The sequence below is a fragment of the Phocoena sinus genome, chromosome 19 (genome assembly GCF_008692025.1).
Source record: "Phocoena sinus isolate mPhoSin1 chromosome 19, mPhoSin1.pri, whole genome shotgun sequence".
NCBI lineage: Eukaryota > Metazoa > Chordata > Mammalia > Artiodactyla > Phocoenidae > Phocoena > Phocoena sinus.
The window spans coordinates 3,660,613-3,686,135 of record NC_045781.1 but is presented as its reverse complement, the minus strand read 5'-3'; the positions used below and the strand labels follow the sequence as shown (position 1 = coordinate 3,686,135).

The 25,523-nt window shown below is 56.6% G+C and overlaps 2 protein-coding genes across 7 annotated transcripts; one reads left to right on the top strand and one right to left on the bottom strand.

Annotated features, from left to right (window-relative positions):
• Positions 1-45: 45 nt before the first annotated feature.
• Positions 46-6,568, bottom strand: TFPT (TCF3 fusion partner). Of its 3 annotated transcripts, none has more exons than XM_032612908.1 (6): positions 6,156-6,568; positions 5,385-5,643; positions 2,430-2,500; positions 903-972; positions 600-818; positions 46-209 (listed from the first exon to the last, which is right to left on the bottom strand). In XM_032612908.1, exons 1-6 carry the CDS (start codon positions 6,176-6,178, stop codon positions 90-92), a joined length of 762 nt encoding a protein of 253 aa, XP_032468799.1. In that variant the 5' UTR covers positions 6,179-6,568; the 3' UTR covers positions 46-89. The 3 variants fall into 3 exon arrangements, with proteins under 3 accessions (XP_032468799.1, XP_032468800.1, XP_032468801.1); XM_032612909.1 differs by lacking the exon at positions 6,156-6,568 and adding an exon at positions 5,949-6,135; XM_032612910.1 differs by lacking the exons at positions 46-209; positions 600-818; positions 903-972 and having other exon boundaries at positions 1,713-2,500; positions 5,381-5,643; positions 6,156-6,293.
• On the top strand, positions 6,198-23,181 carry PRPF31 (pre-mRNA processing factor 31). Of its 4 annotated transcripts, none has more exons than XM_032612767.1 (14): positions 6,198-6,733; positions 9,685-9,869; positions 9,958-10,018; positions 12,832-12,915; positions 13,497-13,594; positions 14,189-14,295; positions 15,009-15,178; positions 17,392-17,549; positions 18,622-18,711; positions 20,313-20,440; positions 20,529-20,601; positions 21,297-21,425; positions 21,524-21,622; positions 22,773-23,181. In XM_032612767.1, exons 2-14 carry the CDS (start codon positions 9,693-9,695, stop codon positions 22,896-22,898), a joined length of 1,500 nt encoding a protein of 499 aa, XP_032468658.1. In that variant the 5' UTR covers positions 6,198-6,733; positions 9,685-9,692; the 3' UTR covers positions 22,899-23,181. The 4 variants fall into 4 exon arrangements, with proteins under 4 accessions (XP_032468658.1, XP_032468657.1, XP_032468660.1 ...); XM_032612766.1 differs by having other exon boundaries at positions 6,678-6,733; positions 14,189-14,448; positions 22,773-23,180; XM_032612769.1 differs by having other exon boundaries at positions 6,712-6,733; positions 9,534-9,869.
• Positions 23,182-25,523: the final 2,342 nt, after the last annotated feature.

Here is a 25,523-nt window from a genome sequence, read left to right as displayed (position 1 = left end):
CAGCGTCTGAGTGTGTGCGGCTGCAGGTGGAAGCAGTGGACAGTGGCCGAGGCGAGTGTAGGGGTTGGTTTACTGGGGTGGGGGTGGGGTCAGTCAAAGGCGGGGCTGGCCAGGGTGGGGTAGGGCAGCAGCTTGTCCGGCCCCCGAGAAACCCAGCTGGAGTCTAGGGCCTCGTCCGCTTCAAAGCCGAAGTCTTCCTCGACCTTAATCTGGGGGAGATGAGAACAGGTGTGAGAAGGGCCCCGGCCTCGCTGTTCCTTCCCAGGCCATACGGTGTCCTCTGTGCACCTCACCAGAAGTCCCGGCATCCCCTGCAGTGTCACCGCCCTCCCCTGCCTTCTCTCCCTCCTCTGCTGCCGACCCTCCCTGGTTATCTTTTCTTCTCCCCAGAGCTGCCTCCACATCTTCCTTGCCTCCACGCAAGCCCCTTGCCTGGCGTCTTACAATGCTTTCTCCTTCCCCGGCCAACACCAGCCCTGTCCAAGCCTTCCAGCTCTCCCAGCCTTGCAGGGCCCGGCCCCGCCCCCCCGCAGCGCAGCAGGGAAGCCCAGGAGCCCCAGTCCCGCCCTGCGGACCCCTGGACTCCAGGCTGCCCCCACCTGCACCGGGGCCAGTTCTGGAGTCAGCGCAGCTCCCACTCGGCGGCCGTCCCGGGGTGCTCGCCGCCTCTTCCGCCCGCTGGGCCCCTCACCAGGGGCCGGGCTGCCAGGTTCTGGGGGTGCAGGCGTCCTTCTAGGCGGGGACAGCCCCTCTTTCTCTGGAGGCTCGTTCTCGGCGTTGCCTGGGGTGGGGGCGTCTGTGCCCTGGCTGCCCTCGTCCTGGCGGACAGGGAGGGGGGCACGTGAAGGCTGCGTCCTGGGCTCCTGCTTCGCCCAGCCCACCCGTGACCGCATCGCACTCACCTCCAGCACGATGGTGAACTGACTGGCGCGGTAGTCATCACCGTAGGAGTCCAGCACTCGCATGAGGAACCTGCGGCCGGAGAGAAGCCGCCGGGGGGGCAGCTTTATCTTCTGGCGGTTGGGAAGGGGGCCCACGACAGCCCAGCTCTGACTGAAGCCAAGGCTGTCCTGGACCCAGAAGGTCTGAGACACCCGAGTGGCAAGCACTTGAGACAGCCAGTGGGGCTCTGGGCAGGACCAGGTGACCTGCACCTCCGCTCCTGCTCTGTAATCTGGAGGTGACAACCCCATTGGGCGGCCCGCTGACCACGACACTGCAGCTTGATGACAGCTCTGCAGTACTCGGCTTGTAAACGGTCAAACGTAAGTTATTATTTTCATTACTCCCTGGGAGGCGGGCCCGGAGCACTCTCACTGGTGATGCTGCCTTCTCTTCCCCACGCCTGCTTCTAAAAGCTTTTTGGTTGTTTGTTTGTTTTAAGCTCTGAATTAGATGGTCCCCATAAGCCAGCGCCTGGGTGGAGCGTTTCACGCACACAGTCTCTTATTCTACAAGTAGGTATCAGTTGTCCTCTCTGTGCTATCCACCACGGAAGCCACTGATCATCTGTCACCATCCTTGAGCGCCTGCCACGTGGCGAGAGTGACTGAGGAATGGAAATTTTAAATTTCGCTTGATTTTAGTTAATTCAGATGAAAGTCGAACCACGTGGCTACCAGGCACATGAAATGAGGCTCGTGCAGCTGAGGGAGTGAATTTCCAATTATTTCATTTGAATGAATTGACATTTATTTTAATGAATGTTAAAATTCCGCTTCAATGTAAAATAAAGTCACCACCTACAGCTAGCATCCTGGACAGCACAGGTGTGGACAAGAGGAGGACCCAGGAGCTGAGCCCTGGCTACTGCAGGTTCAGGGTTTGGGGAAGTGAGAATGAACCAGCAAAGAGACAGGAATCAGTGGCCGGGAGGAGGGGAAACTGAGGCAGATGAGTGACCTGGCCAAGAAAGTGCTTCAAAGAAGAGGGTGTATCCACTGGGTCAGGTAAGTGGAGGGCTGAGGACTGACCGGGGGTCTCGGCATCATGGAGACTCTGTCATAAGGCCTGTTCTCCACGTTTCACAGAGGTGGGGACCCAGTGGAGTGGCGGGCCGGCCCCAGAGCTCACTTCCCATCCGGGTCGCGGTGATCCGAGGCGGGAGGCTCAGCTGAGCTCGTCCCCCGTGGGCTCCCATTTAACCCTCAGCAGCCTTGTGATCTCAGTGTTAAGCCTGAGTTGATGGGGAACTGGGGCTCAGAGAGGGGATGTGGCTTGCCCTGAGTCACACAGCAGAACGGCGCTCGAAGCTGAGTCTGTGACCCTAAGTCTGGTCTCCTGCCTTCTGCTACACTCCCTACAAAGGGAGCACACCTCTCCCCCAAGGCCCAGGGCTCAGCTTTCTTCCAAGGCCCAAGGTGGTGGTGACAGGGGTTGGGGGGCAGAGGCAAGCGATGCAGGCCCGGAGCAGGTGTGCAAGGGGTTACCTCCGCTCCTGCTGGAGTCTCCGAGTTATCCTCTGTACCTGATGGAGCCTGTTCAGGACCCGCTCGTTCACCTGCGGGGAGGTGGGAGCAAACACAGGTCAGCCGGACTCTGCATGCTCAACACGCGGGGCCCCGCTGGAGGGCGACTGGCCCGGGGCCATCCCGGGGCCCCCAGGGCCCGCTGTGTCCGCTCCTTCCCCCTCCTCATTGCCTCTCTTGCTTCTCTCCCTCGTCCACGCTGCTCACGCTGGCCTCCAGGCTCACGCTTGAGTCCCCTGACACCGTCCTGTCCTGGGGGCTTTCCACGTGCTCTTCCCCAGGTACCTGCCTAGCTCTCTCAAAGGCTGCACTCAAAGGCTACCTGCTCAGGCCTCTCGTTAATTGCAGCAGCCCCTCCCCCACTTCCCACGCCAGAGCGTCCCCCCCCCCCGCCCCGCCCTCTCAGCTCCACTTTTCCATCGCCTATAGCCTCTCTCTCTATGCAGTGTTCTCACTCTCCGTCTCCCCCAACAGAACAGAAGCCCCAAAGGACCAGGATTTGTGCCTCTGTCCCCGGTGCCTTGAGCAGACCCTGGCAGAGGGGGTGCTCCCTAAATACTGTTAAACAAATGACTTCACCTAGTGATAAAGTGCTTGAAGGACACCAAACTGGTAGATATGCTGGAGATAAGGGCAGGAGGTGGCCGCTTTAGTTAAGGTCATCAGAGGAGATGTGTGCCCAAGCGTGAAGGAGTATGTTCTGCTCCTGCGTCAGAAAGACCTGGGTTTGAATCCCAGCCTGCCACTTCTCAGCTCTGTGACCTTGGGCAAGTTACTTAACTTCTCTGAGCCTCAGGCTTCTGCACTGGTAAAAGGAGAATAATAACAACATATTCCTGGCGGGGGACGGGGGAGCTAAGAGCAGGGGCTCAAATGCAACTCCATTTGAGCAAATGGTTGAGCCTCTTTGGACCCCAGCATCCATCTGTTAAAGAGGGCTCAGGGTACCTGCTGCTTGGGGGGCGCTGAAAGAGTTCCCAGATGTCCCTGCGTAAAGCCCCCAGAGCAGGCCTGGCACGCAGTGGGTGCTCACAGGTGAGAGTGCCCGCTCTGACAGCACCACCCTTGCTGTCAGACCCTGTGAACACACAGTGACGTGAGGAGTCGTGAAATCACGGGGTGGTGGGGGGAGAAGAGAGAGGAGTGGTCATGGAGAGAAGAGAGGTTGGGGTGAGCTGAAGGATGAAGCGGAGGCAAAAGCTACCCAGTAAAAGATACATAGTATCTGGTTTATGTATATTATGTAAGTTTATATTAACACGTACATAAAACCATATTACAGAGTGCTGCAGGGACTTCCCTGGTGGTCCAGCGGTTAAGACTCCACGCTCCCACTGCAGGGGACGCAAGTTTGATCCCTGGTTGGGGAACTCAGATCCCACAGGCCACACAAACAAACAAACCAAAACAAAAAACACCAAACAGTACTGCTAGGGACGTCATCAGGTTAACTGTCATCAGGTGTGTGTTTGTATGTCTGTCTGCTGGGTCCGTAGGGAGGACTGGGACAGCTGGCCACAGGGTATGCATAGGTTCAGCCTCTGTGCAGCTTCAGGGGAATATAATGCCTGGAGCTGACCCTGCTCCAAGCCCACTGCCCCCAGCCTGGCATTCAAGTCCCCTCCCCAGCGTCCCCATCAGACCAGACACCTCTCCAATCCTGAGTAAGCCCTACGCCACACAGAGTCCTAAATGTACATTTCCCTCCAGCTTGACGTGTTCCTACTTAATCTAAGACTTGATTCAAACCTCACCTCCTTATTAGTTCTCTAAGTCGTCTCTCTCTCTCCCTCTCCTTGACTTCTACCCTAGCTCAAGCCTTCTCCTCTCCTGCCTGGGCCACTACACCAGCCCCCTTCCAGAACTCCCCCAACACCGTTGTTACAGGTTGGATGGTGTCCCCCCAAAAAAGGTGTGTTGGAGTCCTAACTCCCAGTGCCTCAGAATGTGACCGTATTTGGACACAGGGTCTTCACAAAGGTAATCAAGTTAAATGAGGTGATTGGCCTTAACCCAATATGACTGGTGGCATCCTTATTAAAAGAAATTGGGATATACACACACACACAAGCACGGGAAGATGAAAGCAGAGATCTACAAGCAAGGAACACAAAAGATCTCCAGCAAACCACCAGAAGCTAGGGAGGATGCCTAGAACAGATAACAGATTCTCCCTCACAGCCCTCAGGATGAACCAACCCCGCTGACACCTTGATCCCAGACTTCTAGTCTCCAGAACCGTGAGGCAGTATATTTCTATTACTTAGCCATCCGTTTGTGGTTCTTGATACAGCGGCCCTAGCAAAAGAGTCCAACCAAATTCAGAGAGTCTTTCAAGCACTGACCCTGTCCCTCCCCTGTTTGAAACCTTTTGATAGCTCTCCATCACTCTCAAAAAAAAAAAAAAAAAAAAAAATCCAAACCTCTTGCTCTGGTGTTTGTGGCCTTTCAAGATCTGGGCCCTGCTTACTGCTCCATCCTCATTCTCACCAAGGAGGCTAATGCAGTGATTCAGCAGAAAGAACCTGAGGCTGGGCAGAGGCGTGGGGATGGAGGGGAGGAGAAGGACCCCAGAGACACCTGAGAGGCAGGACACACAGGACAGGAGCGAATGATGTCAAGGGTATGGGAGATTTGAAAAGTTTGATCGGTGGGCAGCAAGAGAGGCACCTGTGAAACATCAGTGAGCTGATCTGGGTTGTCAGATGGTGCTCCTAGAGAAGACATCTCTCCAAGGTGCCTGGCACAGTGCCTGACATATAATAGGTGCTAAATAAATTAATAATGAATGGATAAGTGAATGGAAAATTCATTCAGCCGGGCAAGGAAGGCTGGGCATCTAGACAGGCAGAGACTGGGAAGGATTGGCAATAGAGGCCAGGGGACCGCAAAACAGGGGAATCCACACTCACCAACCTGCTCGATCTCCCGGCAGCGTCGACCTAGCGCCTGGTACTTCCTGCGATTTAGTTCCCGCTGGCGCCGCCGCCGGCCCCGGGCTGCCTCTTCCTCTTCATCTCGCTCCCGGAGCCCGGAGCCACCCAGACCCCCAGACACAAACTCCACTTCTGTCTCAAGCTCGCTCTCCAGGATGTGGCCACCGAACAAAGGAGGCAGCGCCAACTCTGAGCCTGGCGGCGCTGAGAACTCTTCAAAGCCCACAGCTGCCATGGTCCTGTAGAGTCAGTGGGTTCAGGGACCCTGAGTACCTACCTAGCCCTTAGTTCCTCCTCCCACAGACCAGAAGCCCAACTCCCAGACCCCTCCTCTCTCTGATGCAGGAGTCCGAGGCCCCCAGCCCACCATTCCCAGGATCCAGAAGAGTTCGAGCCCCGACCCCTTCCTCCCAGGATCCAGGAGTCCAGGGCCCCAGCAACCGCTTCCCAGTATCAAGGAGTCCAGACTTCCAGACCCTTCTTCCCCGAGTTCCACGGGGAGTTCAAGCCCCCCAAGCCCTCACTCAGACCCAGGAGTCCTGACCTCCAACCGCCTCGCCTGTCAGATCCAGGAGTCTAGACCCGTAGCCTTTTCCCCCAGTATGCTCGAGTACGGACCCCAGTCCCTACAAGAGTTATGAGCCAAAGGAGTTGCAGGAACTGCAATCCCCGTCAGTCCTCAGCGCAGAAGACCGCGCTTATGCAGCCGCAATGTCTTTTGGGATTCGTAGTTTTCCCCAAATCCACTCACCCTTCTCTCTGCTCCAGTTCCATCTCTCTCCGACTCCGGGCGCCCCGGGCCTCAGAACTTCCAACCTCGCTAACCTCTAGGTTAAGTCGCTCGCAAAACTACCTTTCCCATCAGGCTTCACGACCCCAGCATCCGGGACCTTTGCCGCTACGCCTTCTGGGAGCTGTAGTTTCCTATTTCCGGCTCCGCTCCCCAACCCCTCCACCTCCACCTCGACTCCTGGCTGAAAGCCTTGCTTTCTCGTCGAACTCCTCCACCAGTGGTCTGAGTTGCCCTCGACTTTATTCTTGTCTTGACACCCTGTCGTCAGACTATGGCGATTCTCCGCTTATCAGGCTCAGTCCACAGCGGGCGTGAGCCGGATAAAGCCCCTCTTCTCTCCGGATCATTCCTTCTCCGCCTAGCGGCAGGTGCTAATAAAGTTGTTGTTCCAAACGCAGCCAGGAAAGACGCGGTGCAGGGGCCAATCAGAGCGCAGCTTTGCTTCGACGACGGCTCATGGTTGAAACGTCATCAGTGAGCGTCGACCGCTGCTGGGAAGCTAATTTCTTAGAAACCGTCGTGCGAGAAGAGAAGAGGTGAGTGTGATGGAGACGAGGGAAGGGCGGGAGGTTGGCTTCCTGGGTCTGGAGGAGGAAGTGTGTAAGGAGAAAGGCGGGCCTTCGTAGACCGACTACCCAAAAGTCTCAAATGCTCGTACATTGTTAAGGCTCTGGGGATATAGCGGCAGCAAAAAATCGTTCCCGGCCCTATTAGCGCTTTGCATGGTGCCTGGGGAGACAGGCTTAATCAAGTAGTTACTTAAATAACCACAAATGTGTGAAGTGCTTTAGGGTACACACAGGGCGTGCGGGGTGTATATCACCAAGCAACTTATCTACTCTAGAGTGGGGTGCGTGGGTCAGGGAGCTGGAATATGAGAACTGAAGGATGAAGAGGTGTTGAGCTGGTAAAAAGGGAGGAAATGAAGACCTAAAGTGAGGGGAAGAAGTTGGTAAGCGAAAAAAGTGTGAGAAGGATTCAGGGGCATGGGGAATAGTGGCGGGGGCTGAGGCTGGAGAGGTTGGCTGGCATCAAGCGAAGTCGTGGTACCTAATCCGTGCCACGTGCTGCGCTGGGCGATGGAAATAGTGTGCAATGAACAAAATGGACACGGTCCCTCTTTCCTTACAAATTTAAGCTTAATGGGGAAGATGGACATTAAACAAAATGTTAGAAATTTAGAGAATCTCAAGTGTTGAAGTGAACTGAAGGGTTCATAGGATGTATAACAGCAAGATAGCGTCTAGTCTCAGGGTCAGAGATAACCCAGGCTGCAAGAAATAATGTTTGTGCCCTTACCTTTGGGATGAAAAAATAATATATCTAGAGAGCCGGAGAAAGGAAACCATAATGTGGTTGGTATAAGGATTAAATAAAGTTCATTCATTCATTTGCCCAATATTTCTTGTATACCTACAACGTGCTAGAGATTCTGCTAGATGGTGGAGATATAACGGTGAACAGACAGATAACCACCCCTGGTTTTGCTTACAGTTTAGTGGGGAAACGGAGAAGAGAGGATAAGAAGAGATACTTGAGTCTAATGTATGGAGAGCAGATCATGTCCAATAAAGGACGAGTTCCTCTTGTTCAGAGAAAGCAAGAGTCACGAGAGTTTTAGAGAAAGGTGTGTGTGAGATAACATGGGTGCGTTTACAAGGAAAAGCTGTGTCTTATAAAGAGAAGTGAGTATAAAGGGGACATTGCATCTTAGGGAGAAAGGAGGGTATGAGGGGAGACTGAGCTCAGAGACAACCGAACATCCAGGGGTCCTAAACCGGCAGCTCAAGGGCCAAATCTTTCCTGTAGTCGTTTAGTTTGGCCTTTGCCATGGTGGTCTGTTTAAATTAGCCACTTAAAAAGAAACTTTTCAAACTGGGAGGTTACACATAAAAATTCGGACTCTCTTACTTTTCTTGAAAAAAATTAGAAAACCTGGCAACATGGAGCCCGTGTTCCCACTGGCAGGGCGTGTCTGAAGCGTCGCGTCAGCTGAGCTCTCACATCAGGCATGATTCCCTAGCTCTCCAGGCTCCACTTCCCCAGTTGCCCAACCCCCAGCCTGCTTCTCACTTATGTCACCCACTTAGCCTCTGGGGACGTGGAGGTTTGCAGCCTCCGTTTGTCTTTCTGTGAATTTTATTTTATTTCTTTATTCTTTTGGCTGCACCGCGCAGCTTGCAGGATCTTAATTCCCCAACCAGGGATTGAACCCGGGGCCACAGTAGCGAAAGCACCAAGTCCTAACCACTGGACCGTCAGGGAATTCCCCTGTTTTTTAAGTTCTTTTTTAATTTCACTTTTTTATTGAAGTCTAGTTGGTTTACAATGTTGTGTTAGCTTCAGGTGCACAGCAAAGTGATTCAGTTATACATATACATGTATCTATCTGTTCTTTTTCAGACTCTTTTCCCTTATAGGTTATTACAAAACACCGAGTATAGTTCCCTGTGCTGTACAGTAGGTACTTACTGGTTATCTGTTTTTTATATAGTAATGTGTACATGTTGCATCTGTCTTTTTTTAAAAAAAATTTTTATTGGAGTATAGCTGGTCTTCAATGCTGTGTTACTCTCTGCTGTATGGCAAAGTGAATCAGTTATACACATACATATATTCGCTCTTTTTTAGATTGTTTTTCCATATAGGTCCTTACAGAGTATTGGGTAGAGGTCCCTGTGCTCTACAGCATGTTCTCATTAGTTCTCTATTTTATACATATTAGTGTGTATATGTCCGTCCCAGTCTCACATTTATTTCTCCCCCGCTTCCCCCTACATTTGTCTTATTGAAAGAGGAGAACAGGAAGAGGGAGCGTTTCTTATTTTAATAATAAAAAAAAAGCACTGGGGAGGACAGAGTGGTGGGGATTGCACCTTGTAGAGTAGTGTATCGCAGCCTTTGCAGCCTTTTCCACTGTGTGGGATTCACCGAAAATACTAATATTTGTACAGCACCTGGGGGGGCGGGTAGGAGCTGCTCATAGCCCGAGGTGATTGGCCTGGAGGCTCTAGACATTTTAGGCCCTGCCCGGTTGTCCCGATGGCTGAGGAGATCAGGACGTCTGTCACCCATTTGGGCCCCAACAGTTGGTGGGGAGGGGCCTCTGCTGGTGAGGGGGAAGGAAAGGATGTGAGGAGAGGTCTTATCAAGGGAGGGGATGTATCTTTTACGTCTTAGTGAAGTGGTGGTGTGAGGGGTGTGCAGTGTCCTGTCCAGTGAAGTGAAGGTGAGAAGGGTGGGTAGTGTGGGTTATGACTGGAGACCATCTGGTTCTGGGAAGTGGGTCCATGGATTCATTCAGCAGGCGTTTCCTGAGCATCTGTTATGTGTCAGGCACAGTTAGGAGCTAGAGAAAAAAGCAGAAGAGTGTACCTGTCCTTGTGGAGCCTGCATGCTGGTGAGGTTGATCAAGAAGGACCAGGGCCACCTGGCAGGGGAGGCCTGTCCCAGGAATGAGTGGGAATCCCGCTCGCCCTGCCCGCAGGCCTCGGGATGTCTCTGGCCGACGAGCTGCTAGCTGACCTCGAGGAGGCGGCAGAAGAGGAGGAAGGAGGAAGCTACGGGGAGGAAGAGGAGGAGCCGGCGATCGAGGATGTGCAGGAGGAGACCCAGCTGGATCTTTCCGGAGATTCGGTCAAGAGCATCGCCAAGCTGTGGGACAGCAAGATGGTGAGAGGAGCTCCTGGGGGGTGACACGGGCAGCAGCTCCTTTGCCTGGAGAGTCCCGGCTTCTGACTCTCCGCTCCTCCCCGGACAGTTCGCTGAGATCATGCTGAAGATTGAGGAGTATATCAGCAAGCAGGCCAAAGCTTCGGAAGGTACTTCTCCCTCCCCGTCGCCCTCGCCCTCGCCCGCCCCGGCTCTGCTCCGGCCAGGCCCCTTGGCTCCTTTGCTGCTGGTGACTTTGGAAGTTGGCCCTTCCCGTCACCCTTTGCCAGAGCCCTCTTCTTCTCTTCCATCCCAGCCCAGTCCCCTTCTCTCCTAAGAGTGTACTGCATTCCAAAGCTGACAACTTCTTTCTAAGTTTTCTTTTTTGCCCGCGCTGCACAGCATACGGGATCTTAATTCCCTGGCCAGGCATCAGACCCAGGCCCCCTGCAGTGGAAGCGCAGAGTCCTAACCACTGGACCACCAGGGAAGTCCCTATAGCTGACACTTTTTAAGTCCTTGCTCTGTGCTGAGCGCTGGCTAATTGTGATAGGATTTATCTCAAGGCTTCCCAAACTTTATTGATAACCTGATCAGTTATAGAGTTTTGCCACACCTGTAAAACACTTATTATTTCACTTTTTTTTTTTTTTTTTTGCGGTACGCGGGCCTCTCACTGCTGTGGCCTCTTCCGCTGTGGAGCACAGACTCCGGACGCACAGGCTCAGCGGCCATGGCTCACGGGCCCAGCCGCTCCGCGGCATGTGGGATCTTCCCAGACTGGGACACGAACCCGTGTCCCCTGCATCGGCAGGCGGACTCTCAACCACTGCGCCACTAGGGAAGCCCTATTTCACATTTTTAAATCCACATACTTTTTCCTTCAGTTTACCCAAGAAGGAAAGATATTGCTACTGTGGGTGGAAAACTGCTATCATTTGTTAAATAGAAAGTAACCGTGAAAATATAAAACAGTATCCGTGAAAGTTATTCAAATCTCTCCTCACTTCTAACTCTGGGCAAAGCTGGGTTGTCTCTTGAGTGTTCAGCCCAGCGCTAAGAGGGCAGTGCTGTCATCACCCCTGTTTTTCTTGGAAAGCTGTAGCTCTTGATTTGAATTCCTAGGCAGCGGGAAGCCAAGGGAAGCTTTTTGGCACAGGAATGGTATAGTCAGAGCAGAGTTTCAGGGAGACTCACTTGTTCCATCGTTTCTTTCTTAAAAAATTAATTAACTTGTCGGCTGCGTTCGGTCTTTGTTGCTGCGCGCAGGCTTTCTCTCTAGTCGCGGTGCGCGGGCTTCTCATTGCAGTGGCTTCTCTTGTTGTGGAGCACAGGCTCTAGGCGCGCGGGCTTCAGTAGTTGTGGCTTCCGGGCTCAGTAGCTGTAGCTCGCGGGCTCTAGAGCGCGGGCTCAGTAGTTGTGGCGCACGGGCTTTGTTGCTCCACGGCATGAGGGATCTTCCTGGACCAGGGCTGGAACCCGTGTCCCCTGCATTGGCAGGTGGATTCTTAACCACTGCACCACCAGGGTTAAACTTTAAACCTTTAAAACTTTCTTTAAAGTTTTCGTGAGGCGCCCTGCGGGCCAGGCCTGTGTGGGCCTCTGCTCTCAGAACGCTCAGGGGCTGGCGGAGCAGTTACTGGTGGGCGGCGCCTGCTGGGATGGAGGGAGCCCAGGACACTCGGGAGCCACAGGAGGAGCTGGCTGACCCTGCCACGGTCAGGGAAGAACTGATGTCTCAGCTGGACTTTGAAGCATGAATACACATGACAGGCCAAGAATGGGGTGGCAGGGGGTGCGCCCAGGGAAAGAGAGCTGCACCTGCAAAACCTTGGACATCCATAGTGGTGGGGAGGCTGGCAGGGCACCAGACCCTGCAGGGTTTCAAATGCCAGGCCAGGGAGTCACGGGGAATCATAAAAGTGACATTTCCTGGTGTGGGCCAGGCTCGGGGATTTTAAGTCAGACCCAGTCACACCCCGTGTCTGGTGGGGAAGGTGGACATGAAACACCTCAAACTGGGTGGTGATGGTGTCTACTGGATGTGGCAGAGTGTGGCAGGAGCACAGAGAGACAGCTGACCCCTCCTGAAAGGTGCGGGAGGGGTTCTTCGGCGCCTCGTGAGCCTTAAGGACATGGAGGCATTCGAGCAACGGGATTCAGAGCGCAGACTCGGAGTCAGATCTCAGCTCTGCCGTCTGCTGGCTCTGTGCCATCAGGCCGTGTCCCTCCGTTTCTTTCTCTGCAACGTTGGCCTGATTTAACACCAACCTCCCTGGCTGGTTGTGGATAAAATAAGTTAATGCCCGTAAGGCCCTTATAACAGTGTCGTATGCCCAGTAAGTCCTGTGTGTGTCAGTTGCCCGTGATAATACTGTCATCGTTGTCATTATCGTTGTTATTATTAGCGCTTGAAGGGTTTTCCAGAAACAGACACGAGGAAGGGATGTACCAGGGAGAGGGAACAGCGTATTCAGAGGCCAAGAGAAGAGTGAAGCAGGCCAAGGGTTCAGGGCACTGTAATCAGTCCTTTAATGGCTGGAATGACATGAAGCGGGGGTGCGATGAGAGGATGCGGCCAGGAAGGTGCAGAGGCCAGACTGCAGTCGCTGAGTCAGCAAGTGTCCATGGCGTGGCTGCAACAGGAGCTGCGCAGCTACAGGAAACAGACCCAGTACTTGTCCTCGCAGAGCTTCCAGCCTTTTGGGAGGCCTCAAACATCACTCTAGGTAGCTGGGCTGTTAGTCTAAGGGTGTGGTGAGCCCCAGGAGGGTTTAGGTCCAGAGCGAGATGGGGTCAAGTCTAGAATGGCCTGGAGGGAGAGATGGGAGGTTTGCAGATATGCAAACCTGCCCCCCAGTTTCCTCTTCAGCCCCTCCCTGCTCCCCTCCAGCTGCATTCCCAGTCTCCCTGAGCTGTGGGATCTGGAACGGGGTGGGTGCATGGACACACACCCACACCAGGCTCTCTCTCATCCTCACAGTGATGGGACCGGTGGAGGCGGCCCCCGAGTACCGGGTCATCGTGGACGCCAACAACCTGACGGTGGAGATCGAGAACGAGCTGAGTGAGTGCCAGGAAGGGCAAGCAGAGACAGCCCTGCCCCGTGTCCCCCACAGCCTCCTCCCATCCCCAAGGGAGGGGCAGGCAGGATCACAGGCCGTCTTCCCTGCTGGCCTTTCCCGGGGTCCTGCCCCCAAGCCCCTGTATCAGCTGGAATCCAGGTTCAGCTGTTGTAACAAGTGGTTACGTGAGAAGGAAGCATAGTTTCCTCTCATATGAAAGTCTGGATGAGGAGTCCAGGCTCTTTCTGTCTCATTGATCTGCTATCTGTTTCATGGTACAAGGTGACTGCCCACCTCCAGCCATCACCTCCACATCCTCATCAGCAAAAAGATGGGAGAGAAGAGGGAGTGGCCTGGAAGTTGCACATGTGACTTCAGCTCACATCTTGTAGATCAGAACTAACTCCCATGGCTGCCTCCAGCCATAAGGGCAGCCGGGAAATGTAGCTTTGTGCTGTGTGTCCGTGAGCCCAGCTATAATTAGGGGTTTTGCTACTGAAGGAAGAAGGGGAAATGGGTACTGGGAGAGCCAGCAGAGTCTGCCTGCCCCTCACTGGGCTCCTCTCCGCCCTGTCACCCTTAGACATCATCCATAAGTTCATCCGGGATAAGTACTCGAAGCGATTCCCCGAACTGGAGTCTCTGGTCCCCAATGCACTTGATTACATCCGCACCGTCAAGGTAAATGGGAAGAAGTGGGCTCCCCGACTGCCACTAATGTGAAGGGGCGGCGGGGCCCTGCTCTCGGACCCCCCAGGTTTAAGGGGAAGGTTCCCCTTGCTCAGCCTTTGGCTGGAGACGGGATGAGACTCGGGGAAGCAGTCCTAAGTGCCAAGACCCCGAGATGACAACAGGCCCTGGAGCATTCAGGGAACGAGAGGGGGCGAGGAGGCGAGTTGCAGAGGCTCTGGGTCTTAAGGGAAAGTGAAGGCGGGCTCACCAGTGTGCAGGGCCCCCCATGAGTCCAGGGGCGGATGGGGGCGGTGGCAGGGGATGCCCACCCAGGGAAGTGATGCGGTCAGACCCGCACTCTGAGTGGCCATGGGCTGCAGGCCTGTGGTGGCAGCGGGTCTTCCCTGGGTGGCCCGTCTGTTCAGCTCTGCTTCCGGGTCAGCCCGCACGGGGCAGACGGTGCGGATCCTTTGAGCAGCGGAGTTGCCAGGAGTGGGGGGAGGCAGGGGAGTGCCCCGGGTACAGATCGGGTGGGTGCAGGAGCGCGAGAGGTTCTAGAGCTTCCTGAGTCCCAGGCCCCCGTCCTGCCCTCTCGCCCCCCAGGAGCTGGGCAACAGCCTGGACAAGTGCAAGAACAACGAGAACCTGCAGCAGATCTTGACCAACGCCACCATCATGGTCGTCAGCGTCACTGCCTCCACCACCCAGGGGTGCGCACGGGTCCCGCTGGCGCACGGCGGTCTGGGCCAGCGGCATGGCTGTCAGTCTCAGGGAGATAGGGCACTTCAGCTCGCAAGCCAGGCACCGTGCTGGGCTCGGGGCTCCCCGGGCATGAGAAGCCAGCCTCGCCCAGGGTTTCGAGGGTGAGGCAAGGGGCAGGCCCGTAATTAGAAGTGTCCGTCTCTGGCGTGTCATCCCCTTGGTAGGGTGAATGCCGGCTCTCCACCTGCCCCTCTGGCGTCCGTGCTGCGCCTAGGAGAAGGGGACATCCGTCACCGCAGAGCAGAGCTCTGGAATGGTTGATCGCAGCGGTGACTGTGCTCTGAGGGAAGCGGCAGGGTGGTGGGCCGGGGTGGCCAGCAGGGCTGCGGCCTGCAGGGTGTGGGGGGCCTCGGCGGGAGAGCGTTTCAGGAAGAGGGAGCGCCTGCAGAGGCCCGGCTCTGGCATGGCCTGGGCAGGGGCGCCTCCCCCAGACGGAGACAGGACTGGGCAGTGCGGTGCCACCGAGGACTGGTTCCCAGCAGCCCTGGCTTCCAGGCCTCAGGGCCGGCAGGAGCGGTACCTGTGGTGAAGCCGCACACACGTGTGTGCACACACACGCAGCTGGGAGGACGCGGGCTCCCGGGCCACTCAGACGGGACACGCTGAAGCTCGAAGGTCGGGTCCGTCCCAGCCTCACCCCCACCCCGCCCCCACCCTGCAGGCAGCAGCTATCGGAGGAGGAGCTGGAACGGCTGGAGGAGGCCTGTGACATGGCGCTGGAACTCAACGCCTCCAAGCACCGAATCTATGAGTACGTGGAGTCGCGCATGTCCTTCATCGCGCCCAACCTCTCCATCATCATCGGGGCGTCCACCGCCGCCAAGATCATGGGTGAGGCCCGTCCCCACGCAGTGACGGCCCCGCGGGCCATGTGACCTCGGGCAAGTCTGTTCCTCTTCTGTAAAATGGGGATTTGGCCCTGGGGCCCCAGGACCGTGTCCCCTCGCCCCCACCCTCTCATCTCTCCTGGAGACCACAGAGGTCGGCCAGCTTGCTCTTCACACAGACATGGAGAAAGGATGGGGGCCCTGAGCCTGGTCAGCGCCCACATCCCCAGCAGAGCTGGGGCCAGACAAGCCGCAAAGGGGAGAGGCGGCGTGGCTGGTGGAAGTGCTGGCATCCCAGCAGCTCCCAGCACTGCCATGGGCCCACGGGGCCACCTGGCAGTAGTAAAGTCAGCTCTCTGAGCCTCAGTATCTCCACAAGACGGGGGCACTGGTCCTGGCAGTGGGTGCCTTCCTCCTCGGGGGCTCTCTGTGGCCTCAGGGTGCCCCCTCAGGCTCCTGGCCCCTTCAACCAAGAAACACTTCCCCGGGGAGTTTGATAAAGCAGCCGTATTAGTCAGTTCAGGCTGCTGTAACAAAGTACCATAGACTGGGGGGGCTTCAACAACTGAGGTTTATCCTCTCACAGTCTGGAGGCTGGGAGACTGAGATCAGGTGTCAGCAGGGCTGGTTCCTTCTGAGAGCCTCTCTCCTTGGTGTGTAGACGGCCACCTTTTCACTACGTCCTCATGTGGTCTTCTCTCCATGTGGGACTGTGTCCTAGTCTCCTCTCGTAAGGGCACCAGTCCTATTGGATTAGGGCCCATCCTGTGACCTCATTTCACCTTGATCACCTGTTTTGTTTTGTTTTTTTAATTTGGTCGCGCTGGGTCTTAGTTGTGGCAGGCGGGCTCCTTAGTTGTGGCAGGCGGGCTCCTTAGTTGCGGCTCGCCAGCTCCTTAGTTGCAGCTTGCATGTGGGATCTAGTTCCCTGATCAGGGATCGAACCTGGGCCCCCTGCATTGGGAGTGCTGAGTCTTAACCACTGCGCCACCAGGGAAGTCCCTGATCACCTCTTTAAAGACCCTGTCTCCAAATACAGTCACATTCTGAGGTGTGGGGAGGGGAGGGCTAGGACTTCAATGTGTGAATTCGGGGGGGGGGGGGGGGGACACAGTTCAGCGCATAACACAGTCTTGGGGGCAGGTGTGTGCGGAGTTGCAGGTAGAAGCAGTGGTGTCGGGGAAGGACAAGCTCGGGTGTGGATCCAGCTTCCCCCCTCGCTGACCTCACGTCTTTGGGCAAACGGTGTCACGTGCCTCAGTTTCCCTAGTGGCGGTTGGGGGTTGTGCTAGTTTCCTGTGACTGCTGTAACAAATGACCACGAACCAAGAGGCTTGAACGACGCAGTTTATCATCTGACAGCTGTGGAGGTCAGAAGTCCACCGTGGGCCTCATGGGGCTAGAATGAAAGTGTCGGCAGGGCTGTGGTCCTCTATGGTGGGTCAGGGGAGGAAGCCGTTCCCTGCCTTTTCCAGCTTCCAGGGGCACCTGCATCCCTTGGCTTGTGGCCCCTTCCTCTGTCTTGAAAGTCTCCTCTCGTGCCACTCTGACTTTGCTTTTCTCTCCTACTTTTAAGGACCCTCGTGATTACATTGAGCCCACCAGGATCCTCCAGGATAATCTCCCCTTCTCGGGGTCCTTAACTTGCCCGTATCTGCAGAGTCCCTTTGGCTGCATGTGGCACTGTAGTCGCAGGTTCTGGGGATGGTGATGTCAGTGACCATGGGGGCTGTTCTGCTCCCGCACGGGTGTTGGAGGCTAGTTTCAAGGACTCGTGTGTGTGATGAGACCATTTACCTAATCCTCGAAAGCGCCCAGCACAGGGCCCTGCACACAGCAATCCCACCTCAGAGGTAGAACTACTTACAGTATGTACCTGCAGCTCCTCTTCCCCTCCCCCATGCCCGCAGACACGCTCAAGGGAACCCAGAGGTGATTCACACCCAGGCCCTGGTGTTGCGAGCCCACCGCGCGGTGAGAACCACTCTGAGGCCGAGCAGGGCCCGTGTGGCTTCGCAGACTTGGGTCAGGTGTTCCTGTTGGGCCAGTCTGCTCACTGCACCTCTAGCAAGTTGCTTCACCTCTCTGAGCCTCCTCCAAACCCCTCTCGGAGGCGGGACACGTCGGGGCTCTCCTGTGGAGGTGCAGCGCACGGCGAGCCCCCGGACGCATGCCCCTGGTCCTTCTGAGCCCCTCCCGCCCTCTGCCCCACCGCAGGGGTGGCCGGCGGCCTGACCAACCTCTCCAAGATGCCCGCCTGCAATATCATGCTGCTCGGGGCCCAGCGCAAGACGCTGTCGGGCTTCTCGTCCACCTCGGTGCTGCCCCACACCGGCTACATCTACCACAGCGACATCGTGCAGTCCCTGCCCCCGGTGAGTCCCACCCCCTCGGAACCTTACGCTGTGCCCCAGAGGGCACCCCCCCCCCCCCCCCGCTGCTCCTCGGGTCCCCGGGGTCAGGACCCTGGAGGGCGGGCCGCACGGGGTGTACGAACAAGGACGCTGGAGCTCACAGGCCAGGCTGGAGTTCTGATCCCCCTCAGGCTCCCTGTGTGTAAGTGGGGTCGAGACGAGGACTCACTCGTACGAAACGCCTTGACGTCAGGCCTCGCACGTACAAGGCAACGGAAGCGTTAAGCTTGTGATTTCGGGGTTCCCAAGACCACGGTCAGGTTCAGTGGCCACTAGAAGGACTCGGAGAGCTCACCTTGAGCCGATCCACCCAGGGCTACGGTTTATCACAGTGAGCGCACCCCGAGTAACGCTGGCCGAGGGGAGGCACGAGGGCAGGGTCCTCGGGGCTCAGTCTCTGCCGAGGCTCGGGGGCACAGACATGGCTGGGACCCCGTGACTCAGAGACCCCACCCTAAGTCACAGCGCTGTTCCCTGGCTTACCCAGGCCCCTGCCAGCACAGATCACCACCCAGGAGCCAGGGCCAAGGCCAGACTTCTTAGGACAGGGTTAAATGCCCCGCTACACCTAGCTGCCGCTGGCTTACTACGTTATTACCATTACTGTTATTCTTCTCTTTGTTATTATCGCTACCATCACCATTACTACTGGCCACCAAGACCTGGGGCTGTGGGTGTTACAGGCACCATCGTGGTGTTTCTCAGAACCCGGCCACTACCTTTTGTGGCACATGACACCATTTTTGGCGATGCACAGATGGATGTTTTAAATTTTAATGGAGGTATCTTCTCCGTATTTGATAATCTTCCACCTGTAGTAATGCAATTCAGCCTTCTGTGCAAAAACGGGGAAGTAGGTTATCATTATCACCGACGATGATGATTTGTTACCGTAACACGTTATTACAGTAAGGTGATAGCGGTAAAGGTGAAATGCTGACAGGCAGAAATGGAGACGGGGGCTAGAGTTGTGGAAATGCTGCCGTCTGATTGCATCCTCACACTGACTCTGCCTTCCTGTCCATGACTCCAGGATCTCCGGCGGAAGGCGGCCCGGCTGGTGGCTGCCAAGTGCACGCTGGCGGCCCGAGTGGACAGTTTCCATGAGAGCACGGAGGGGAAGGTGAGGGGCGGGCGGCGTCTGTCCGGGTGGTGTGTGGTCTGTCTCAGGGAGAGCTGTCAATAGAGGACCCAGCACGGCGAGCGCTGTCCTAACAGGGCAGAGGCGGGGGTGTTGGTCGTGGCCCCTACCGAGGTCAGCGTCCCCTCCCCCTTCTGTACGAGTTTCCCGTTGCTGCTTGCTGTGACAGATGAACCAAAAGTTTAGTGGCCTAAAGCGGCACAGGGTTACTGTCTTCGGGTTCCGTAGGTCAGAAGGCCACGGCGGGTTCCCTGGCCTGAAATCAAGGGGTTGGCAGGGTTCATTCCTTCCGGAGGCTCAAGGGGAGGATGGCTCCACTGCCTCTTGCAGCTTCCACAGGCTGCCCGCGTCCCTTGGCTTGTGGCCCCTTCCTCCATCTTCAAAGCCAGCGTAGCATCTTCCCAGCTCTCTCTGACTCTGCTTCCGTCTCCACATCTCCTTTGACTCTTTAAGGACCCAGTGATTACACTGGGTCCACACTGATCATCTAAGGCACCCTCTCCCCGTTTCCAGATCCTTAACCCAGTCACATCTGCAAAGTCCCTTTTGTCAGGTAAAGTGACACATTCGCAGGGACCAGAGAGTTGGTTGTGGACACCTTTGGGGGAGGGGGAGGTATTTATTTGCCTACTACACCAGGATCTGTCCCCTCTACCAGAACTGTCATTGTTCACGTAATTATTCCATCAACCTGTGTGCCTTGGCGGACTTGTTCTGGGAGAGTAGATGTTTTCTGTCTTGTGCATTATTGTTTTCCAAGCACCCACCCTGGCACCGTGGGTTCAGGGGTTCAGTCTCTCTCTGACCACTGGCTTGGATGCTGGGGGTACAGCAGTGAACCACACAGACAAAAGCCCGGCCTCCGTGCCATCTCCATTTTGGCTGGGGGCAGGCCGAGAAGACACAAGCGATAGGTCTGCGGTGTGTCCAGTGGTGCTGAGTAAAGCCTGGGAAGACAGATGTGGGGCATTGGGGGTGGCGAGGGAGGTGAGACTGATTAACCTGGAACTCAGGGAGGGCTTCTCCGAGGAGGTGAGGGTTTAACATAGACCTGAGTGCAGTTAGCATGCGAGTCCCGTGGATGCTGGGGGGAAGGGTGTCTCAAGCAGAGGGAACAGTCGGTGCACAGGCCCTGAGGCTGGAGCACAGAGAGCTCCAGGGAGAGGAGGCTGGCGGGATGGGGGCAGATCACGTGCAGCCTCTCGCACCCTGGGGAGAGCTTGGCCTCAGTGGGGGTGCTGAAAGGGGGCCGATTTGGGGTCCTTCCTTAAGGAAGAGTCTGGCGGGACTCTCGGGGTATGGCCGACTCCAGGGCATCGCCACTTACTGACCTGAGGAGAGCTGGGGCAGAGGCAGGGGAGCGGGCGCGGGAGCTCTGTCTGCTCCGTTGCCTGTGGGGCGCAGCGTTGAGAGGAGAGGGCTGAGCCTGCGATACGGTGTGGGAGCATCGCGTGGTAGGTGCGACTTAAACCCGCGGAGCCCAGAGGGTCAGGGTCCTCCAGGGCCACGTGGGAACGAGGGGGACGGGCGGACAGGCCAGGCCCGAGCGAGCAGCTGCAGGACCCCCACCCCGTCCTCCCCAGGTGGGCTACGAGCTGAAGGATGAGATCGAGCGCAAGTTCGACAAGTGGCAGGAGCCGCCGCCCGTGAAGCAGGTGAAACCGCTGCCTGCACCCCTCGACGGGCAGCGTAAGAAGAGAGGCGGCCGCAGGTGGCCCCCCGGGGACCAGTCGGGCCGGGACGGAATGGGAAGGGAAGAGGCTTGCACCCTCCCAGCTGACCCCCTGCCCTGTCCCCAGGTACCGCAAAATGAAGGAGCGGCTGGGGCTGACTGAGATCCGGAAGCAGGCCAACCGCATGAGCTTCGGGGAGGTCAGACCCCACCCTGCTCTGCCCCCGCCCCCTGCTGCATTCCTTCCTCTCCACCTGTGGCCATGCCCCCCACCCCCAGATCTGGGACAACACCTTAGGCTCCTCCCCGGTCTCCCCCACCCCGGCCTCCAGTCTCTCCCCTCCCCATCTACCCGGCACCGGCTCCCCTCGCCCCGAGGCTTCCCATCCACCCAGGCACTGGAGGCTGTTCAGGATCAGACCCCTGCAGGCCTCCCAGTCTCGTGGTCCCCCCACCACCCGCCGCCCCGCACATGCCCTTCCCCAGGCTCCACCCCTGCCAGGCTCTTGTTACCCGAGCATCACCCTACTGATGCTGCAGGAACTAGCTCAGATGCCCTTTCATCAGGGAAACCCAGTTCAGTTCTCACACCACACACACGCACACGCACGCGCACGGCCCCTCTCAGCTGATCCTGCAGGAACTAGCTCAGATGCCCTTTCATCAGGGAAACCCAGTTCAGTTCTCACACCACACACGCGCACGCGCACGGCCCCTCTCAGCTGTGAGCTCAGGGAGCAGTAACGGGACCTGACTTCCTTGCTGGGGCCCCAGCAAGGCTCACTGCACTCGGGACCCAGTAGGCGCCTGAATAGGGCCGGCCGATGGGGTGGGTGCCTGGGCCTCTAGCTGACTGAGGAGGCAGCTGGCACCCGACGCCTTCCCCTCCCACCAGATCGAGGAGGACGCCTACCAGGAGGACCTGGGCTTCAGCCTGGGCCACCTGGGCAAGTCGGGCAGCGGGCGGGTGCGGCAGACACAGGTGAACGAGGCCACCAAAGCCCGGATCTCCAAGACGCTGCAGGTACGGCCGCGGGCTGGGGCGGGGGCTGAGGGTGAGGGGCTGCGGGCTTGGGCGCTGGGCCCCAGCCACAGTCTGCACCTCCCCGGCCCTCCCCACAGCGGACCCTGCAGAAGCAGAGCGTGGTGTACGGCGGCAAGTCCACCATCCGCGACCGCTCCTCGGGGACTGCTTCCAGCGTGGCCTTCACCCCGCTCCAGGTACCGGCCCCCCGGGGTCAGGAGGCCCAGGGAAAACCCCTTCCCCTCCTGGGCTCCAGCTGCCTCGCCTGCGCGATGAGCACGCGACAGGGCCCCTCTCGGGGCCGCCATGGGGGGAGTAGGCACCGATGAAGCCCTTGAAGGGCGCATCTGGGTTCCCTGCACTCGGTGAAGTTGCCAGGGACCAGTTGGTCTCTATGACCTCGAGCAGGCTCAGTCCCTCCCTGAGGCTCTGGGTCCCCACCTTCCAAGAGCCGGGTGGCTGGGGCCACCTCAGGGCCCCGCACAGGAAAGGTCCTAGGTACGTGGGCTGGGCAGTCAGGACCCCAGCCAACCACCAGAGCACAGGATGGAGCCAGGGCAGGTCACTCACCTGTCGGGTCCGTGCCTCGGTGCATTCACCCACCAAATAGCGCTGGTGTGGCCCTTGGGATCTGAGGAGTTCCAGCTCATTCCCTCCATCAGCAGGTGTCTGCTGAATGCCTGCTAAATTCCGAGCGCTGTTGCATGTGCCGGGACAAAGCCACAAAACAGAGACAGGAAGTTTTGCCCTCCCAGAGCTTAGGGGGTGGCAGGGGGACAGATAACTAAGATACATAGTGTATTGGAAGGTGGAAAGTGCTGGAGACTGAAAGGACTAAGGGAGATGGGGAGCCTCCAGGGGAGGCCTCAGCGAGAAGATGAGAGTCACCGTGTGTAAAACATTCACAACGATGCCTGCCACGCGTCGGGTCCCCGGAGCTGGTCGTTAAATCCTCGGTGGGGCTGGTGCAATTTGTGCTGGGACTGCAGGCAAGCCACTTACTTCTGGCACTCAGTTTCCTTATTCAGGAACCGAATAGGACCAGCTGTTCTCCGATGGTGGTGTTTTTAAAGTCTCCTGGGGAACCTGCTAAAAATTCAGATGCCCAGATCCTCCCCTCTTCCCCCACCCCCCGGCCCACAGAGTCAGAATCTCCCAAGGTGGGGGAGATTTGGGGGCTGGCAAACTGTCCACATGTTTGCCCAGAGCCCAAGGACCACTGGGAAGGGCCTGTGGGCCCCTGACATTTCATGATTCCTTCACTGGGAGCTGGGGGAGCTGGGTGGGGGGCATTGTTAGGGCCCAGGCCCGTCTCCCCACCCCATCCCATCTCCCTCACCTGCCCAGGGCCTGGAGATTGTGAACCCACAAGCAGCGGAGAAGAAGGTGGCTGAGGCCAACCAGAAGTATTTCTCCAGCATGGCCGAGTTCCTCAAGGTCAAGGGTGAGAAGAGCGGCATCGTGTCCACCTGAGGGGCGGTGCCCTGGGCCTTCTCCCGCGGAAGGGACACAGAGGCCCCACCTCTCCGAAGGGAGCGGGGTCAGGATGGGGCTGGGAGGTTCCGGCGAGGAGAGCCGCCCCGTGCCGGCCGGTGCTGGGACTGTCCGGCGAGGCACGGGAGGAGGCCCGGCCCCGGAGCACAGAGATCGCCGCCCCGCTCACACACACAGCCAGCCTTCATCACGCGTCTTTTTTATTTTAACCGGGAAGGGAAATACCTTTGGAATAAGTGCAATTAAAAGCACGTTATCAGGATCTGTCCTTGGCGAGTGATCGTTTGTCGAACACACGGGTGATTTGAGGAGCTACGGGGTTTGGGGGGACAGAGCTTGGGCTCCCTGGAATCTGGATCCAACCCCGGGTCTGTCACTTCCTCATCGTGCAGTCCCGGGAAGAGAAGAGCCCTCTCCATCTCCAGGCCCCTTAGAGAACCCCGGTCATTCTGACGCCCCAGCTTTCAATGCAGGCCGCCCTGGGTGGTCGTGGCATCTCATGCAGTTGGCCTCTGCCGCCTTCCAAGCCTCCACACTTCAACCACCAGGCGCACCTGTGAGGACGTAAAAGATGCCCAGGAAGCACTTAGCACTGGGCTCACCGTCAGGGCCCCACAACCGGGCACTTTTGTTATTCTGTCCAGTGTTTGCTGACGACTCCCCCTCCCACCCTGGTGTGCCAAGCCCCGGCAGGGTGGAGCAGACAGGTGCCCAGCCCTGGCAGGGACTCAGTGCTATGAAAGTTCCTGCCTGGTAAAGAGAGCGCCGTGCCGCCAGCTCCCACGCTGGGAGATGGGCTTCACAGCTGCTCACTTACCTGAACGGTCAGCACTTCTCTTAATTACCCAGGAGGACCAGCCTCGGGGGAGTGATGCTACGGGGTCTCTTTCTGGCTCACTGGGTCCTATCTGAGATCTCTCTCTTTCTGTTCCTCTCTCTGGGACTCCCCCATCACCACTAGGGGCTCTGTGTGTGTCTCCGGTCCCCAGTCCTTCCCTCAGCCCAGGGCTCTGTCTCTGGACCTCAGAGGCCCTCTCTGAATCTCTCCCCTCCCTCACATGAAAGAGTCTGCACACCGGGGAGGTTCTTTCCAAAGGCCAGATTACTCCAGGTCACATAACTGTTTCCCCAGATTTATCCCTGAACTTTAGATCAGCCTTGCTTAAAAGTGATGACCTTTGCTGATCTCTGTCTCTGGGCGTGCCAGGGAAGGGCCATCTGTCCAAAACTCTTCAGAGTCCCCATCTCCCCTGGCCAGACTGAATCGAACGGTGGAGGGGGCAAGGAGGTGTGAAGAATCTCAAGAAGGAATCTGAGTCACCTGGCCCTGCAGTCCCGAATACTCTTAGAGTTTCTCCAAGTTTCATATGCCTCAGAATTGCCTGGAAGGACTGTTAAAACGGGTTACAGGGCCCAGGTTTCCGATTCAGTTGGTCTACGGTGGGGCTCAAAAATGTGACTTTCTAACAGCTTCGCAGGTGGTGTTTATGCTGCTGATGCAGGGACCACACTTTGACAACCACTGCTCTAGAAAATCCTCTTATCAGATTAATGGCATGTTGGAATCATCTCAGGAATTTGCATTACTAATGTCTGGTTCCCATCCTGAGAAACCCTGATTTAATCAGTCTAGGGCAAGGCCTGGGTATCTGGATTTTTTTTAAGCCCCCATGTGATTCTTACATGCAGTCAAATTTGAGAACCACTGCTCTGGACCCTTGCTACTCAAAGTGTGGACTGGCAGCACTGCCTGGTAATCTGTTAGAAAAGCAGGATCTGGGACCTCCTGAGTCAGAATCTGCATTTGACAAATCCCCAGGTGATTCCTGAGAAACCTCAAAGGCCCTGCTCCATCCAGGGACCACACTTTGTTGTTTTTGTTTGTTTGTTTGTTTTAGGTGAAGTATAGTTGATTTACAACAGGGACCATACTTTAAATAACAAGGGTTTTCTGGATCAATATTTCTTAAACTCTGACGAGGGACTTCCCTGGTGGTGCAGTGGTTAAGACTCCACACTCCCAATGCAGGGGGCCTGAGTTCGATCCCTTGTCAGGGAACTAGATCCCACGTGCATGCCACAACTAAGAGTTCACATGCCACAACTCAGCAGCTGGCGAGCCGCAACTAAGGAGACCGCCTGCCGCAACTAAGACCTGGCGCAACCAAATAAATAAATAAATATTTTAAAAAAACAAAAGACCTCTAATGATCACCCAGGAAGTTTGTAAAAATACAGATCCCTAGGCTTCACTTCCCAGATATGTGTGGGCCTAAGAGCACTGCGTTTTTACAAGCATTGCCTGCCTTGCCACAGGCGATTCTGATGCAGTTCTCACTTGCATTTCCCTTGGATTTATCTTACTTTCCTCCACCTAGAGGAGATGGGCAGAAATGACTTCATCTTGACTGTGTGACCCAGGGCAAATGCCTCCTGGTTTGCCAGAGCACCAGTGCCTAGCAAGTTTTAACCACAAGTCATTACCCGTGTTCATCCAGGTACTCATTCAGCAAAACGGTTACTGAGTGCTTCTTGCTGCTAAGCGCTGGGGATGCAAAAATCCGGAGGGGGAGATTCAAATAATTAAGAAAATGACAGTATACG